At 38.6% G+C, this 15,511-nt stretch overlaps 1 protein-coding gene and 1 non-coding gene across 6 annotated transcripts in view; one reads left to right on the top strand and one right to left on the bottom strand.

The window, feature by feature from the left end:
- Nucleotides 1-5,380: 5,380 nt before the first annotated feature.
- Nucleotides 5,381-5,486, bottom strand: LOC117307973 (U6 spliceosomal RNA). Its single transcript, XR_004521914.1, has one exon. It is a non-coding gene; the product is annotated as a U6 spliceosomal RNA (small nuclear RNA).
- Nucleotides 5,487-13,085: 7,599 nt separating this feature from the next.
- Nucleotides 13,086-15,511, top strand: part of QPCT (glutaminyl-peptide cyclotransferase) — a 28,156-nt gene continuing 25,730 nt past the window's right edge. Inside the window, exon 1 of one of the 5 annotated variants that reach the window (XM_019942895.3) lies at nt 13,086-13,287. In XM_019942895.3, the coding sequence (XP_019798454.2) occupies nt 13,168-13,287 (120 nt within the window). In that variant the 5' untranslated portion in view covers nt 13,086-13,167. The remainder of the gene's footprint in view (nt 13,288-15,511) is intronic. The other 4 variants (XM_019942894.3, XM_019942893.3, XM_019942891.3 and 1 more) reach the window with 4 other exon arrangements.

The raw sequence follows: 15,511 nt of genomic DNA, 5'->3' as shown, positions 1-15,511 counted from the left end.
ATTATGCTTAGTGAAATAAGTCAGACAGAGAACGACAAACACTGTATGTTATCGCTTGTATGTGGAACCAAAATATAAAACAAATGAATGAATATAACAAACCAGAAACTACTATGTATAAAATAAGCAAGCTACAAGGATATATTGTACAGCATGGGGAACATAGCCAATACTTTCTAATAACTTTAAAAGGAGCATAATCTATTAAAATATTGAATCACTATGTTGTACATCTGAAACTTATCTAATATTGTAAATCAACTATACTACAATTTTTTTAAAAAAGGCAGGGTCTCAAAGAGACCCATGTTCATAGCAGCAAATCCACCTGTGAATGAATGGATAAGTAAAATGTGGTATATACATACAACTGAATATTATTCAATCTTTAAAATGAAGGAAATTCTGATGCATGCTGCAACATGAACCTTGAGGACATCATGCTAAGTGAAATAAGCCAGTCCCAAAAAGATAAATACATCCAAGGCAATATATGATAATTTGTTGAGTATTTACATATGTGCTAAGCATTTTATACTCAATATCTTATTTAATGTAAACAACATTATCAAGAGTTTAAATAGTAGGCATTGTAAACTCTACCCATAATTCTCCCTTATGAACACCAAATAAATAGATTACTCTCAAAAAAAAAAGACAAATACTGTATGATTCCATTTACATGCGATACTTAGGGTAGTCAAGTAGTCAAATTCATAGAGATAGAGGTAGAACGGTGGGTTGCCAAGAGCTGGAAGGAGGAGGGAATGGGAATTATTGTTTAATGGGTCCAGAGTTTCAGTTCTCCTAGATGAAAAGGGTTCTGGAGATAGATGAGGTGGTAGTTGCACAACATTGTGAATATACTTAAAGCCACTGAACTGTAATCTTAAAATGGTTAATATGGTCAATTTTATGTTATGTGTATTTTGCCACAACTAATCAACAACAGAGCATGACAGTAAAAAACAAACTCAGGAAGCTACCCCAATTATTATGTTAATTAAGAATATGTAGCATCAAATATGAAGGAAGAGTATAAGAATAAATCAATAAAGCTTTTGATTAAATGCAATTACTTTATTAATAAAACATTTTTTTTCCTTAATTTTCTCATTTTGTAACAGACTGAATAAGCATAGTCATGCACAGGCATTAATATGGAACTGACATTTGAGAACTAATGCTGTTAATTATATTAAAAATGGAAGTGAAGGGAAAGAGGGCAATAATTAAAGAAGGTAGCAGTGTCAAGGGAAGATCATTGCCGGCCATTATTGGTTAAGCTGTACTATTAGGTACTATGATGAGTCACATATTTTGTCATATTTCTGGCAGGCACTACTTTGAATAATCATAAGGTATTTGTTTTCAGACATTCAATATTTTATTGAGAACTTAGTATGCTGCCAGGTCCCTGATCTTGTAAGGATTATATTATCAAAATCTTTGACACATAAAAGCATATGCTAAAGGGGTGTGTGTGTGTGTGTGTGTGTGTGTGTGTGTGTGTGTGTGTATGTGTGTGTACTATAAAATAGTAGTGTTAAGTAATGCTGCATAACTTAATAAAGATGAACATGAAATACCAGCACACAGAGATGTATGTAATCAAGCTATTATCTAGCTACTATATCATGTTTCCTTCATATTTTCAGTCTCTAAAAATCCTGAATAATAATTTTTACTGTATCCTATATATATATGGCATGGTCCTGAGTGCCATGTTTCCTGTCTGAGCCATTAGCTTGTTTTCTGATTGGTGTTCAATTTCTCTAAGAGTAGAATTGAAAGGAGGGGACAATTTTGGGGGTGTGGGAGGGATGGATTGGGAGTTTGGGATCAGCAGATGCAAACTATTATATATAGGATGGATAAACAACAAGGTCCTACTGCATAGCACAGGGAAATATACTAAATATCCTGTAATAAACCATAATGGAAAAGAATACAAAAAATAATCTATATATATATGCATAACTGAATCACTTTGCTGTACAGTAGAAATTAACATGACATTGTAAATCAGCTTAACTTTGATAAATTATAAAAAGAAGAAAGAAGGGGACCATTTTGACTCAGAGGAGAATGCAGATGCACAGTTCTCTTACAGCCACTTACTTTGCTTATGAAATTTCCTCCCAGCATCTTTCTCAGATTACAACTTTGCTTCTTCCTAGTTTGTAATTTATATTTTACCCTGGACTATTAGAGGGATTTTCTTGGAGGACTAAAAAAATATATCATGAAAGGCAATTATTCAATCTCTTTTGCTTTTTTTACAGATCTCTAGATTCAAACTTTAGTGTTCACCATAATAGATATATGTGACTTTCTGAGTGAAAACCACAGAAGATCAAGGTTTGGCTAGCGACCGAAGGGAATTAGTTTTACTAAAATTATATGCTGAATCATTTAAGCTCCTTTTAAAGGGAAATTTAGGTACACTATTGGCCTGGTGCTGATGATAAGCTCTGTTGAAATGCTTTTTTTTTTCTTCTTCTTTTTTTTTGCTGTACGCGGGCCTCTCACTGTTGTGGCCTCTCCCGCTGTGGAGCACAGGCTCCGGACGCACAGGCTCAGCGGCCATGGCTCACGGGCCCAGCCGCTCTGCAGCATGTGGGATCTTCCCGGACCGGGGCACGAACCCGTGTCCCCTGCATCGGCAGGCGGACTCTCAACCACTGCGCCACCAGGGAAGCCCTGAAATGCTTTTTAAAACATTAAAATTGAAGGTGAATTAGTTCATCTAATTTATTACAGTCTGAACAATGGAGTATATATAAACATTAGGGTTGAAAGGATTTTTTATGACCACAATCTATACTGCCTTAGAATTACTAAAATACTCAATATTCTTTGCTAATGTTTTCAGATACATAGATAAAGCAAACAGCATACATTCATCCTATCCTAAATTTAGGCAAAAATAAAGATATATATGGGGACATATGTGGTTTAAGGCAGAATTTGGGTTATGGTATTATGTCTCCACTTTCCATTATTATTAATAATAACTACTTGAGGCATTGTCAGCTTGGTTTTTTTAATGACTGCCGCTGTTTTCTGTGAATCTGTGTCATTTTTATTTGCTTTCTTAACGTTCTATTTTTGAATCCTGTGGAAAGAGATTTTTAGAGGCTTTCTTCCTCTTTCATTTGAGACTGCTGGGCTTAACTGAATCTTAAAAACAAGCATTTTGGGGGGGGTATGACTTGAAAATTACTCTTCAAACGATTGTTCTTTCATGAAAAGTCAGAAAGGGCCTAATTAACAATCACAATTAATACTGCTTCAAGATTACACAATTGAGAGAAAGAGTGCTTTTACAGTTAAATCTGATTGTGGTCTGTGTAGCCTGATCAGTAGAAAAACCTCACAATTTCCTATCATTAAAACATAGGTAAATAGGATGTAATACCTCAGAAAACCCGTAAATGACCCCAAAGCAAACGGCAACTAACTGCTTTGGTCTTGACTTTAGATTATATTAACTTACGTTTTAGTATTTAATTTTAATACCTACGGTATTAGATATCTGTTTAAAGGAGAGAAAGCAACACAAAATGAGTACTCTGCTTAAAGCTTGGAAATAAAATAATTTCAAAAGGTTTCTGGTTTTACACTCAGTAAACGCTTACCTCAACATATTCCAAATCAGATTTTACCACCTGCTTAAATTTTCTCCTTTGAACCTGGAAAAGCCTGTAGGTTAAAGTGTGCTGCCTGCATTGAGTTGACTTTGCATGCCCCTGGGCAGGTTCCGTAACCTCCCCGTGCTTTAAATTTCTTAACAGTAACACTGAGGATAATAATATCTCTCATTGTATGAATTTATAAGAATTAGAGGATCTTGAAAAACATATTATTGACACACCTAACCTCTTTAATCATATTCTCAACTTACACCATAAAAATTTAGCTAGTAACTTTGAATGGAAACAAGTTCTCAAGCTAACAGCTTTTTGTCTTCCACGTATTATCATTAATAGATTCCAGAAATTGGTGCCTTTTCACCTATTTGATCCTATAAGGTACAAAAAAAAACCCACAGAATTTTTTGAATAAAAAGTGAAAATGTATACACTATGTATATATAGTCTCCATAACAATCAGTTGCTTGAACATTCACATTACAGTCAATTTTGGTAGTGTGTAGATCAGAGCTGTCTATTCTGTGAGCTGTAAAGAGATGTTGTTTCTCTTTGGTTCTTCATCTTTTGATTCTCTTTGCCCTCATCTCCTTGAACGGATTAAAATTCCTTACTAGAGATTCATTTCTATGGATCTTGAAGACTTTTGGTTTTCAGAGCCCACAGAGAAAAACTGGTTAAAAAAAAAAAAAAAAAGCAGCACAAAATTAGTAAAGGAGTGAAAAGAATTTTGTTTGGGGCCAAGATTAGTGTTGGTGAAAGGAATCAGGGTTTATGGGGAATGTTCTCCTTCCCTTCTTTGAGGGGCGCATAAACTTATTCTAAAGGGCTGGGAAGGGAGAAAAGCAGAGGAAAGATTTTTTCTTAACTTTTGTTGCCACCTTGACTTGACCTCTGATCTGGTGAAAGGAGTTGGGAAGATTTGCAGGAAATCTGGATTCCTGAGATTTCTAGGGAACAGCAAAAGTCTGACTCTGTACTGCAGAAGCAAACATTTTAATTTTTTACTCCATTTTTGAAAGCAGTGGTGGACAGATGTGGACAGGGATATAATGTGGGCCTCTTTATATTCTCTGTGGTTTTTGCTAATGTATCTCTCAGAGTGTGTGATTAATGCAGTGGTTCTCAGCCCTGCTAGAATCACCTGGGGAGTTTTAAAGAAATGTGATATCTGCACCACAGATCAGGCTAATCATATCAGAATCTCTAGGGGTGACACCCAGGCATCTTTTTTTTTTTTTTTTGTAGACAGTCTTGATGTGTTATCTTTATTTTGTATTTCATGGTGTAAAACCAGTGAATATAACTAAAGTGTTAGTGGACTGGATGAAAAGAAACTGGTTATTAGGCAAGAACAGGGGTTGTAGTTACCCATGACTACTTTTAGCTATGCAGATCAATATATTCTGCAGGTTTACAGCTCAGCACCTTCACCTTTTTTCACTGGTATTTCATGTAAGGCTTCAACCACTGTAATTTTTGCTGATGACGAAGCTTGTCCTTGGGAACTGGATGCATTGCACTCATATTCTCTGGCATCTTCCTTACTAAGAAGGAGATACCAGCACCCAGCCAGTTACTTCATGCTTTTCTGGGCCACCCCGTGTCTGAATGGCCAGGTTACCTCGGTCACCAAGCAAGAGTTCTGCTCTTTGAACTCCATAGTGACCCCTTTTAACCTTGTTCCAGTTGAGGACAGGGGTTGGGATTCCGATGGCCTCGCAGCTAAAAATACGGAACGCTTCACGATTTGCGTGTCATCCTTGCGCAGGGGCCATGCTAATCTTCTCTGTATTGTTCCAATTTTAATGTATGTGCTGCCGAAGCGAGCACCAGGCATCTTCATTTAAAAAAAAAAAAAAAAGCTTTTTAGATGATTCCAATGTGTAGTCAAAGTTAAAACCATTGGCTTAATGTTTTAGTTCTCCTGGGTAAAATAGCCTTAACACAGGAGTTATCAAATGTTTTACTCCTTTACATCAGTAACAGTTATTGAGGGCCTCTAATAGCTTTCATTTACATGGGTTATGTCTATTAATATTTATTGTATTGAAAATTAAAACAGGCATTTTATAAATATTTAATTATGGATTTATTTTAAAACAACAAAAGCATTACAAGTTAATAACACATTTTTATGAAAAATCTTGTTACGCTTTCTAAAACAAAAAGGATTTCATGAGAAGATTGGCATTTTTTAACATTTAAAAAATGTTACCGACTTATTAGAAAACACCTGGATTTGTTTATGCATTCAATCTGCTATGACATGTTATTTTGGTTGAAGTATATGAAGAAAATGCAGCCTCACATGGACATGTAGTAGGAAAAGGAAGGAGTATTTTAATCGCCTCTTCAGATAATTATGGATAATCTTTTTTCTTATTAAAACAAAACATGACAAATAATAATGTCATAGAAGTTAGTTGTAATGCAGAATCTGAAACTGTATAAATAAACATTTTTACTCCATTACATTAAAATCCATTGGTCTCTCTTATACTTTGAATGGACCTTTTCTCTGTGATTGGGCATGGAGCATTTGGAAAACATTTGTTCACTGAGTTATACAGATATTCCAAATGTTGAACACTTTATTATAAATTATTTTAAAAATCACATTTGTTAAAATAACTGACTTTGTCAGCAAAGTTGTTACATGTCAAGAAACTGTCAAGCTTATGGAAGCAGATACAAGTTTTCCAAAATTCCAGTTTTTCACTTGAAAGATGCAGTTTTATCACTGACAAAAAATACTGTCAGTTATGGTCCTTGAAGGCCTAGGCACACTTTATTCATTTTCAAACAAATGTCTTCCAAATAGCCAAGTCTGAATAATCAGGATATCAGTCAATTATTCTTTCAAGTAAAAGTAGAATTTTATGAAAAAGCACGTAGCTCATCTCACATCTCAAACAATTGTACACGTGCTTTTCCTTGAGACAATATTTGTCCTTCAGTATGTAGCATCTGGTAGAAGTACTTTATTTGTATCTCCCATTTTGTCATGCGGAATATTAAAAGATTCATAATCTCAACTTCTGCTTCTGGTCAAGATGGAGTAACAGACTGGATTTATTATCTTATCTTCAAATATATATATCAAACAGTGATGCTCAAATATTGGAAAACAGACATCACAGGAGAGTCATAAAAGAAGGAAAACAAATGAGATGAGCTGGATGCTTTCCCCATCTTGCTGTCTTGAGAGATTTCCCAGGTTGGAGGAATCCAAACAGAGCTGGGTGGTCTCTATTAGATGAAAAGACAGAGTTGAGAACTTGGGAAGGTCAAGTGGCTAGAATTTGCAGAGTATAGGAGGAGAGAGAGGGAGCTTCCAGGAGAGAGTGCTTCAGGGATCAGTAAAGGTTTCTCCATAAGTCTTCAGCTGAGTTCAGATCAGCACATGCATGTGAGGAAACTACTCAAGGTGGGGGAAGATCTACTGAAAAGGAGCAAGCATAACAAGCCTGAGAGCACAGATAAGGTTAGGAGTATTTTGTGTTTCCACCAGTTAGAGTGGAAAAGCCTCAAAATACCAGGGCAAAAGTAGAATATCCAGAGAGTATCGCTTCTGTAAAGTGTCAAATTATACCAGGATTACAGGCTGCTCTGCTCCGGTCTAAGAAAACTGGAAAGCAAGCCTCCAGAGGACCAAACTATTTCCAACTCAACTGTGTCTCAGAACAAAGAGCAAGAATATTTAAAGGATGCAAATATGCCCAGCACCTCCCAAAAAAGTAAAATTCACATCTGGTATCTAATAAAAAAATTACCAGGCATGCATTAGAAATAGGAACCCATAATGAGGAGAAAAACCAATCAATAGAAATAGACACAGAGATGACACAGATGATAAACTGGCAGACAAGGATATTAAAACAGTTGTCATAACTATATCCCATATGTTCGAGAAGGAAGAGGAAAGGTTGAGCATGTTAGGGAAAGATATGGACAGTATAAAGAAAATCTAAATCAACCATCCAGAGAAAGAAAAAAGCACGTCTGGGATGAAGAGTACATTGAATGGAATTAACAATGGTGACAACAAAGATTAGGCACTGCAAAAGAAAATCTTAGTAAACTGGAAGACACAGGAATAGAAAAAATACAAATGAAATAGACAAAGAAAAAACAGGAAAAATAAACAGAGCACTGGTGAACTGTTGAAAAGCTTCACACAACTTAATATGTGTGTAATTGGAGTCCCCAAAGCAGGAGGGGGCATAAAAATACTTGAAGAAATCATGGCTAAAAATGTTCCAAACTTGATGAAAACTTAAAACCCACTGATCCAAGAAATTCTATGAACCCCAAGCACAAGAACATAAAGAAAATTCCACCAAGGCATGTCATAATCAAATTGTTTAAAAACTGGGATAAAGAGAAATCTTAAGACAGAAGCATGTTACATGCAAAGGAACAAAGATTAGGATAACAGCTGATTTCTCATAAGAAACAAGCAAGCAAGAAGACACTGGAGCAACATCTTTAAAGTACTGAAAGAAAAAGATCTGTCAACATAGAATTCCATGCTGAGAAAAAATATCTTTCAAAAACAAAGGCAAAATAAAAAATTTGTATTCAGCATACAGAAATCACCACCATACCTTCACTACAAGAAATATTAAAGGACATACTTTATGCAGAAGGAAAATGAGACCAGGTGAACATATGCATCTACACAAAGGAAGGAAAAAAGAAGACTTAAAAAACCCCTTATTTTGGGCTTCCCTGGTGGCGCAGTGGTTGAGAGTCCGCCTGCAGATGCAGGGGACACGGGTTCGTGCCCCGGTCCGGGAAGATCCCACATGCCTCGGAGCAGCTGGGCCCGTGAGCCATGGCCTGTGCTCCGCAATGGGAGAGGCCACAGCAGTGAGAGGCCCACGTACCGCAAAAACAAACAAACAAAAAAAACCCCTTACTTTAACAATCTCTTTGAAAGATAATTTTTTTATGCAAAGATAATAATAATGTATTGTGGGGTTAATAACATATTTATAAGTAAATATCTAAATACCATATTTAGAAGTAAAATATCTGACAACAATAGCACAAAGACTAAGAGGGGAAATAGAAGTAAACTATTTTAACATTCTTGTACTATACACTAACTGATACAATAATTCTTGATGGTGTATAGTGACACATTAAAGATGTATACTATAAATCCTAAAACAACTACTAACAACAAAACAGAGGTATAGCTTACAAGCTAACAAAGGAGATAAAGTAGAATAATAAACAACAATCAATTAATCCAAGATAAATGAGAAAAAGTGGTAAAAACAAAGAACAGATGGGACAAATAGAAAACAAACAGCAGAGTGGTACATTTAAACTTGGCCATATCAATAACCACAGTAAGTATAAATAGTCTGAATACCCCATATAAAAGCCAGAGATTTTCCAATTGGCTAAAAAATACAAGACCTAACTGTATGCTACTTATAAGAAGCCTACTTTATTTGTAAAAAAGAAAATAGTTTAAAAGTAAAAAGGATTGAAAAAGATACACCATGCTAATGCTGATCAAAAGAAAGTTGGAGTGGCTATATTAATATTAGGAAAAAAGTAGATTTCAGAGCAAAGAATTGTTACCAAATAAAAATGGGTCATTTCACAATGACGAAGGGGTCAATTTCTCAAAAGGACGTTGCAATCCTAAATATTTATGCACTTAATAAGAAAGTTTAGAAATACATGATATAAAAATTAGTGGAACTGACAGAAGTAGGCAAATCCATAATTATGGTTAGAGATTTCAACACCACTTTCTTAGTAATATATAGAACAAGTAGACAGAAAATCAGATATTGTATGGAAGATTTGGGGAACATGATCAGCTGCCTTGACCTAACTGATATTTATACAACACTCTACCCAATAGCAGCAGAATGCACATTCTTTTCATGTCAGAAGGAACCTTTACCAAGACGGATCATACTCTGGGCCATAAAGCAACTCTCAAAAATTTTTAAAGGATTCATCCATACCAGGTCCACTCTCTGACCATGATGGAATTAAATTTGAAATCAATAGCAAGAAGATATAAGGGAAATCCTCAACTATTTGGAAACTAAATAATATAATCTAAATAACCCATGGGTAAAGATGGATATGAGTAAAGATAGATATGCTCATTCTCTTGATTGTGATGATGGTTTCATGGGTGTAAACATATGTTAAAACTCATCAGATTGTATACCTTAAATATGCACAGTTTAACATATTCTAATTCTATCTCAAAAAAGTTGTTAAAAAAAGACATGTGCTCAAAGGTTGAGATTTAATAATAACCACAATTTTTATTTCTTCATCAATGATATTGTTAAGTGAGACTGGCTCTTTTTCTTTTCTTTTGTCTTTCTATCACTTTTTTCTTTTTCTTTTTTTTACTGTGCAGGGCAGTGAAGTAGGTTTTGTTTTTTTTTTTAAATAGTGCAATTTTGTGTTCTGTCTTGATAAGTGCTAAGGTGCCAGAAGTTTTACCCATTATTGCTTTAGGAACATCAGTGCAAAGTTAATAACAGTAAAAAAGTAAAACTTGCTTTTGTATTATTGTAAAAATTGATTTGACCTTGCAGACATCCAAAAGGGTCTTTGGCAATCCCCAGGGGTCAATGGATCACATTTTGAGAACTACTGTCTTAATACAACTTTCTGGTTATTACTGCTTTAGTCCAATAGTGTGTCTTTAAAGGTAAGACTAGGTATATGAAAATCCTGCCACCAAAACTGCATGGGTAAGACCTTTATTAGCAGTTGAGTCCTTAATGTGATTCAAATCACAGTATAGAATCTATACCATAATAAAGATGATAACCATTCCACTTGTGACTAATGCTATCACTGCATACACAAATAATTTTTTTCCATGATGAAAAATGGGGCCTGCGGTTGTTTAGTTAAATGTAATAGTCATGGGTTATCTTCCATATAAAGAGTTTGAAGACAGAAAAAGTTGTAGTAGGGAAAAAAATAGCAGATAGAAGGCATTTCTGAAAGTCTCCAGAATGAAGGAGGAGAGGAAAGAATGAATGAAGAAAAGGGGAAGGGTATATTTAGGGTATAAGGCATAAGAAAAGATAAAAATAAAGAGGGAAGGGACACATAAATAGAGAGTTGTATTGGATTCGTAGATTTATGGAAAGTTGTCAGAAAAGCCCGCATGTGTAAAAAACGATTTACTAAAATCAGTTTCACATACTATGCAAAATGTTTTAGATGTATGGGATACATCACACGGATACATGAGTAGTGGATACAGAGATGTACTGTTCATATTCCCTTCAGTGAAGGACTCTGTTCCAGCTGTTGGAGTGTCGCTGGCAGACAGCCTCTAGCTGTCAGCTCCTTTGGCTGCAGAGAACTGCTTATAGGAAGTCACCCCACTGAGGTGAGGGTACAAAGCTTCAACCATTTGGGGTCACTGTGGGACAACTCTGACAGGCGCTTTCAGCTCCAGGGCTCTCCATGGGGCTGGGTGAAGCTGTGGAGGAGGAGGCCGCTTCTCTGCTGACTCTTCCCTCTGCCCAGTCTGGTTGCTCTCTCTCCCTCCCACAGGGGTTTGTCCCAAGGGCACTCCCTAATACACATCCTGAATGCTAAGCTCTGTTCCAGAGTCTACTTCCTATAGATCTCAAACTGCAACAGCATCTTACTGACTTAAGTATAATCAAAATTGGAGAAGATTGGGGAACTTAGGCAATGGAAACTGTCAAAATTATGTGTTAACCTTTTAACTCAAGCATTTCTGTATTTCTCATTTTGAATTGCTTATACTTAGCATGCTATCTTTAACATTTTGTTTCATGTAGGTTTGCTATTTCCACCTTCCCTTTCTTATAGAAATCACACTGTGGAAAGATAAAAAGCTAATAGGATAAGAAAAACAATTACTCTGTTTCTTACCCAGCCACTCAGGAAACCCACAATTTCAAGGTTGGCCTAAGCAGCAAAAGAGGAAAAATATATTGGAAGATGTGATAGTGGTTTTGTTCTGAATACAAACCAATGGACAATTCTGGGGTGGTCCGATTATCAGAACTGACCATGGATGTACTAAAGAAGCTATTTAATTTTGTTTGAGCCGGAAGATTTGAATTGTTACTCAAAATTCTTAGACGTGAATAGGATTAGCAATTTTGAACATCAGGGAAGTGTGTATTTCCATCCTGTCTTCCACCATAGCTCCAGAGGAGGGCAGACATTATTCTCACGTCAGCCCTCTCCCTCTTTAAATTTACTCTTATAGCCAAGCCTAAGAATATAGAGTGGGTGAGCCTTCAGGCTGACTGCATTACCTTCAGACTTTTGCTGTCTGGCAAACAGGTCTGTTTCAGTGTCCTTGTTTTTTTTCAGGGATCTATATGTTACTAGATGACTCATGGCAAGCCACACCCTGATCCTTAGTTTGGAAGAAAAAGAAGATGGTGAAGTAATTGTCCAGACAACTTAGACTAGAAAGGTACACACCAAACTGAGATACCATTTTGTTTCTAGAATTATCTTGATAACAGTGATTTTTTTTAACATCTTTATTGGAGTATAATTGCTTTACAATGGTGTGTTAGTTTCTGCTTTACAACAAAGTGAATCAGTTATACATATACATATGTTCCCATATCTCTTCCCTCTTGCGTCTCCCTCCCTCCCACCCTCCCTATCCCACCCCTCTAGGTGGTCACAAACCACCTAGCTGATCTCCCTGTGGCATGCGGTAACAGTGATCTTGGATGTTACAGAGTAAATACAGTTTTATTTAGCTTTTCCTTTGGGGGGCATGGATTCCACTGTGAACATTTTAGGTCTCATGTATATCAGACAGTTACTTCAACCATACTTCTCAGCTTGGGAATATGATAGTCTGTCCCCTATAAGGCAAGGTAACTATCTGTGAGAAAAAAAGAGAAAAGATATGGTGGACTGTTACAAAGGAAATATTTTGAGGGTCCCAGTTCAGGCTTTGTTTGCTCATCTGTTAAATGGGATTAATACCTACCTCACATGGTTAGGAAGGGTAAATATGGGAACATAGGAAAAGCACCTAGGGCAGTGGCTGGTACAGAAGTATCCGGTAAATATCGATCCCTGGCCACCCCTTCTTAATGAGCCGTAGGAAAATAATTCTTAACCTCACAGGGTTTGATGAACCCTCCCTCCCCTTTCTATTCCCAGTCATGGCAGTGGAGATCATAAAAATGCTTCCTCCATGTCTCTTCCCTCCTTCCTTTCTTCCTCTCCTAGACAAGGAAGTGGCCGTCTCTGTTCCCATGGATTCGGAAGCTTATGCCTCTCAGGACAGCCCAGACCCCGGGTTGCTAAGGTGGTGGGTGGTGGTGGAGACCTGCGGCTTCGGCCTGCGCAGCGCAGTGGGGCGGCGACCGGGAGGCGATGGGGAGGCGGGCGCAGTCGACCCAAGGGTGGAGAAGGGGGAAGGCGAAGGACGCGCGTTCCCGGGCTCGTGACCGCCGGCGGCTCGGGGAACCGGCGCTCAGAGAGCCCAGGAGAGATGGCAGGCGGCGGGGACCTGCGCGTCATGGACACCCTCCGCCTGCTGCTGCTGGTGGCCGCCCTGCCCCTGGTGTCCCGGGGTGTCAGTCGGGGAGCGGCAGACTGGACCCAGGAGAAGGTGAGGGGCTGCTGCTGGGCGATTGTACCTGGGAGGCTCTTGCGGGTGCGGGGACTCAAGAGTCCCGTGACCCCCACCTAGGTAGGATGGGAGGCGGGGCAGAGCCGAAGTCCCCGGCCCCTGCGCCCCGAGGAGTCGGGGCTCTGCGTCCTCGCTGGCCGCGGGGATGCTTTGGAGATGCCACGGGAGCTGGGTGATGTCACCGGCCTCCGCTCGGCTGCGGTCGGATGCGGGTACTGATAGGCACAGGAAGTGTGACTTGCCTGCGGTGGCGGAGCCGGGAGGTGAGGGTGCATCGCCGCGCCGCCGCCCGCTCGGGACACGCGAGGCCAGCGGTCTCTGCGCTCCTGGCCGCCGGGGTGCTGGCCGCGTCTGGCGGTGTGCCCACCGCTCCCTCGCCGCGGCATCCAAGGAAGCCCTCCCGACGTTGAGGTCTCCATGCAGTCTCAGCACGGTCCTGTCACTGTCAGTCTGTTTTAGATTTTTAAGCGGATCAGCTCCGAACGAAGGAGCTTAACTGGAGACATGCTTTACTTTAAATAAATATATATATATATATATTTCTCAAAAGACAGTAAAATGCAATTGTCAGAGAAATGTATAGAGTTGGAGATTTCACATGAGGAACTTAGGATAAAAGTGATTGGCAAGTTCCCTTTGTGTGAAGTATATAGGTTCACAATTATTTCCCTTTCTTGTGTAACAGTTTTGAAATCCTGAAATTGCTAGGGACTTAAGCAAAGGTTAATGGTATTGGAGTAAATGGTATACTTTTAAAGATACTAAGAAAAGCAGCAATGTAAAGGGATATAAACTTTGACAGTGTTGTTGAACAGATCTTTTAAATGCTTACAGTCTGCCAGTATTGATTCGCAGCTTGGAAATCCAGGACGTAAGGTGAATGCATAGGCCCTCTCATGGTCCACATGCGTCTCCTGCCCAGCCACAGGCGATGTGTATGAATAGCCCACTTCAGCTCCCTGGGTGACACTTACAGCTTCACCATTCAAGGGCCACAACATGCCCCACTTACACATGGACACCACTAGCCTTGGGAACCTGGGGAGGATGAGGGTAGTCAACCCAAGAATAACTTCATTATAAGAAAAGCTTCCTTTGCTGTGCAAAAGCTTTTAAGTTTAATTGGGTCCCATTTGTTTATTTTTGTTTTTATTTCCATCACTATGGAGAACAGTATGGAGGTTCCTTAAAAAGCTACAAATAGAACTACCATAAGACCCAGCAATCCCACTATTGGGCACATACCCTGAGAAAAACCGTAATTCAAAAAGGGACATGAACCACAATGTTCATTGCAGCACTGTTTACAATAGCCAGGACGTGAAAGCAACCTAAGTGTTCATCAATAGATGAATAGATAAAGAAGATGTGGCACATATATACAATGGAATATTACTCAGCCATAAAAAGGAACGAAACTGAGTTATTTGTAGTGAGGTGGATGGACCTAGAGTCTCATACAGAGTGAAGTAAGTCAAAGAGAAAAACAAATACTGTATGCTAATGCATATATATATGGATCTAAAAAAAAAAGGTACTGTTGAACCTAGTGGCAGGGCAGGAATAAAGACAGACGTAGAGAATGGACTTGAGGACATGGTGTGGGGGGGCGGAGGGGGGAAGCTGGGGCGAAGTGAGAGTAGCATCGACATATATACACTACCTAATGTAAAACAGTTAGCTAGTGGGAAGCAGCCGCATAGCACAGGGAGATCAGCTCCGTGCTTTGCGATGACCTAGAGGGGTGGGATAGGGAGGGTGGGAGGGAGGCTCAAGAGGGAGGGGATATGGGGACATATGTATGCATATGGCTGATTCACTTTGTTGTACAACAGAAACTAACACAGTATTGTGAAGCAATTGTACTACAATAAAGATCTATTAAAAAAATAAATCAGCAAAATCTTAGCAAAAAGAAAAAGAAAGAAAAGCTTCCCATGGGGATTCAGCACAGACTTAAATCTTCTCCTTCCTGACCAGAAATTGGGAAGGGGCATTAACTACCGAAATGTGGAGCCGCCAAATGTGTCTATGATACGTGGACATGAATGGAACTAAATGAGGTGGGGACTGTTTGAGGGACCTGCTCTGAAGGGATCATCTACAGGCAGGATGTATTTGTGGGTGGGAGAAGGTGCTGGATTCTTACAATGTTTTAAATGAATGAGACTAACTTTTGAGAAATGTCTTTTAAAGCATGCAT

The sequence above is a fragment of the Tursiops truncatus genome, chromosome 14 (assembly GCF_011762595.2).
Source record: "Tursiops truncatus isolate mTurTru1 chromosome 14, mTurTru1.mat.Y, whole genome shotgun sequence".
In the NCBI taxonomy this organism is placed as follows: domain Eukaryota; kingdom Metazoa; phylum Chordata; class Mammalia; order Artiodactyla; family Delphinidae; genus Tursiops; species Tursiops truncatus.
Note: the sequence above shows the minus strand (reverse complement) of the source record. Positions and strands in the feature narration are given on the sequence as shown.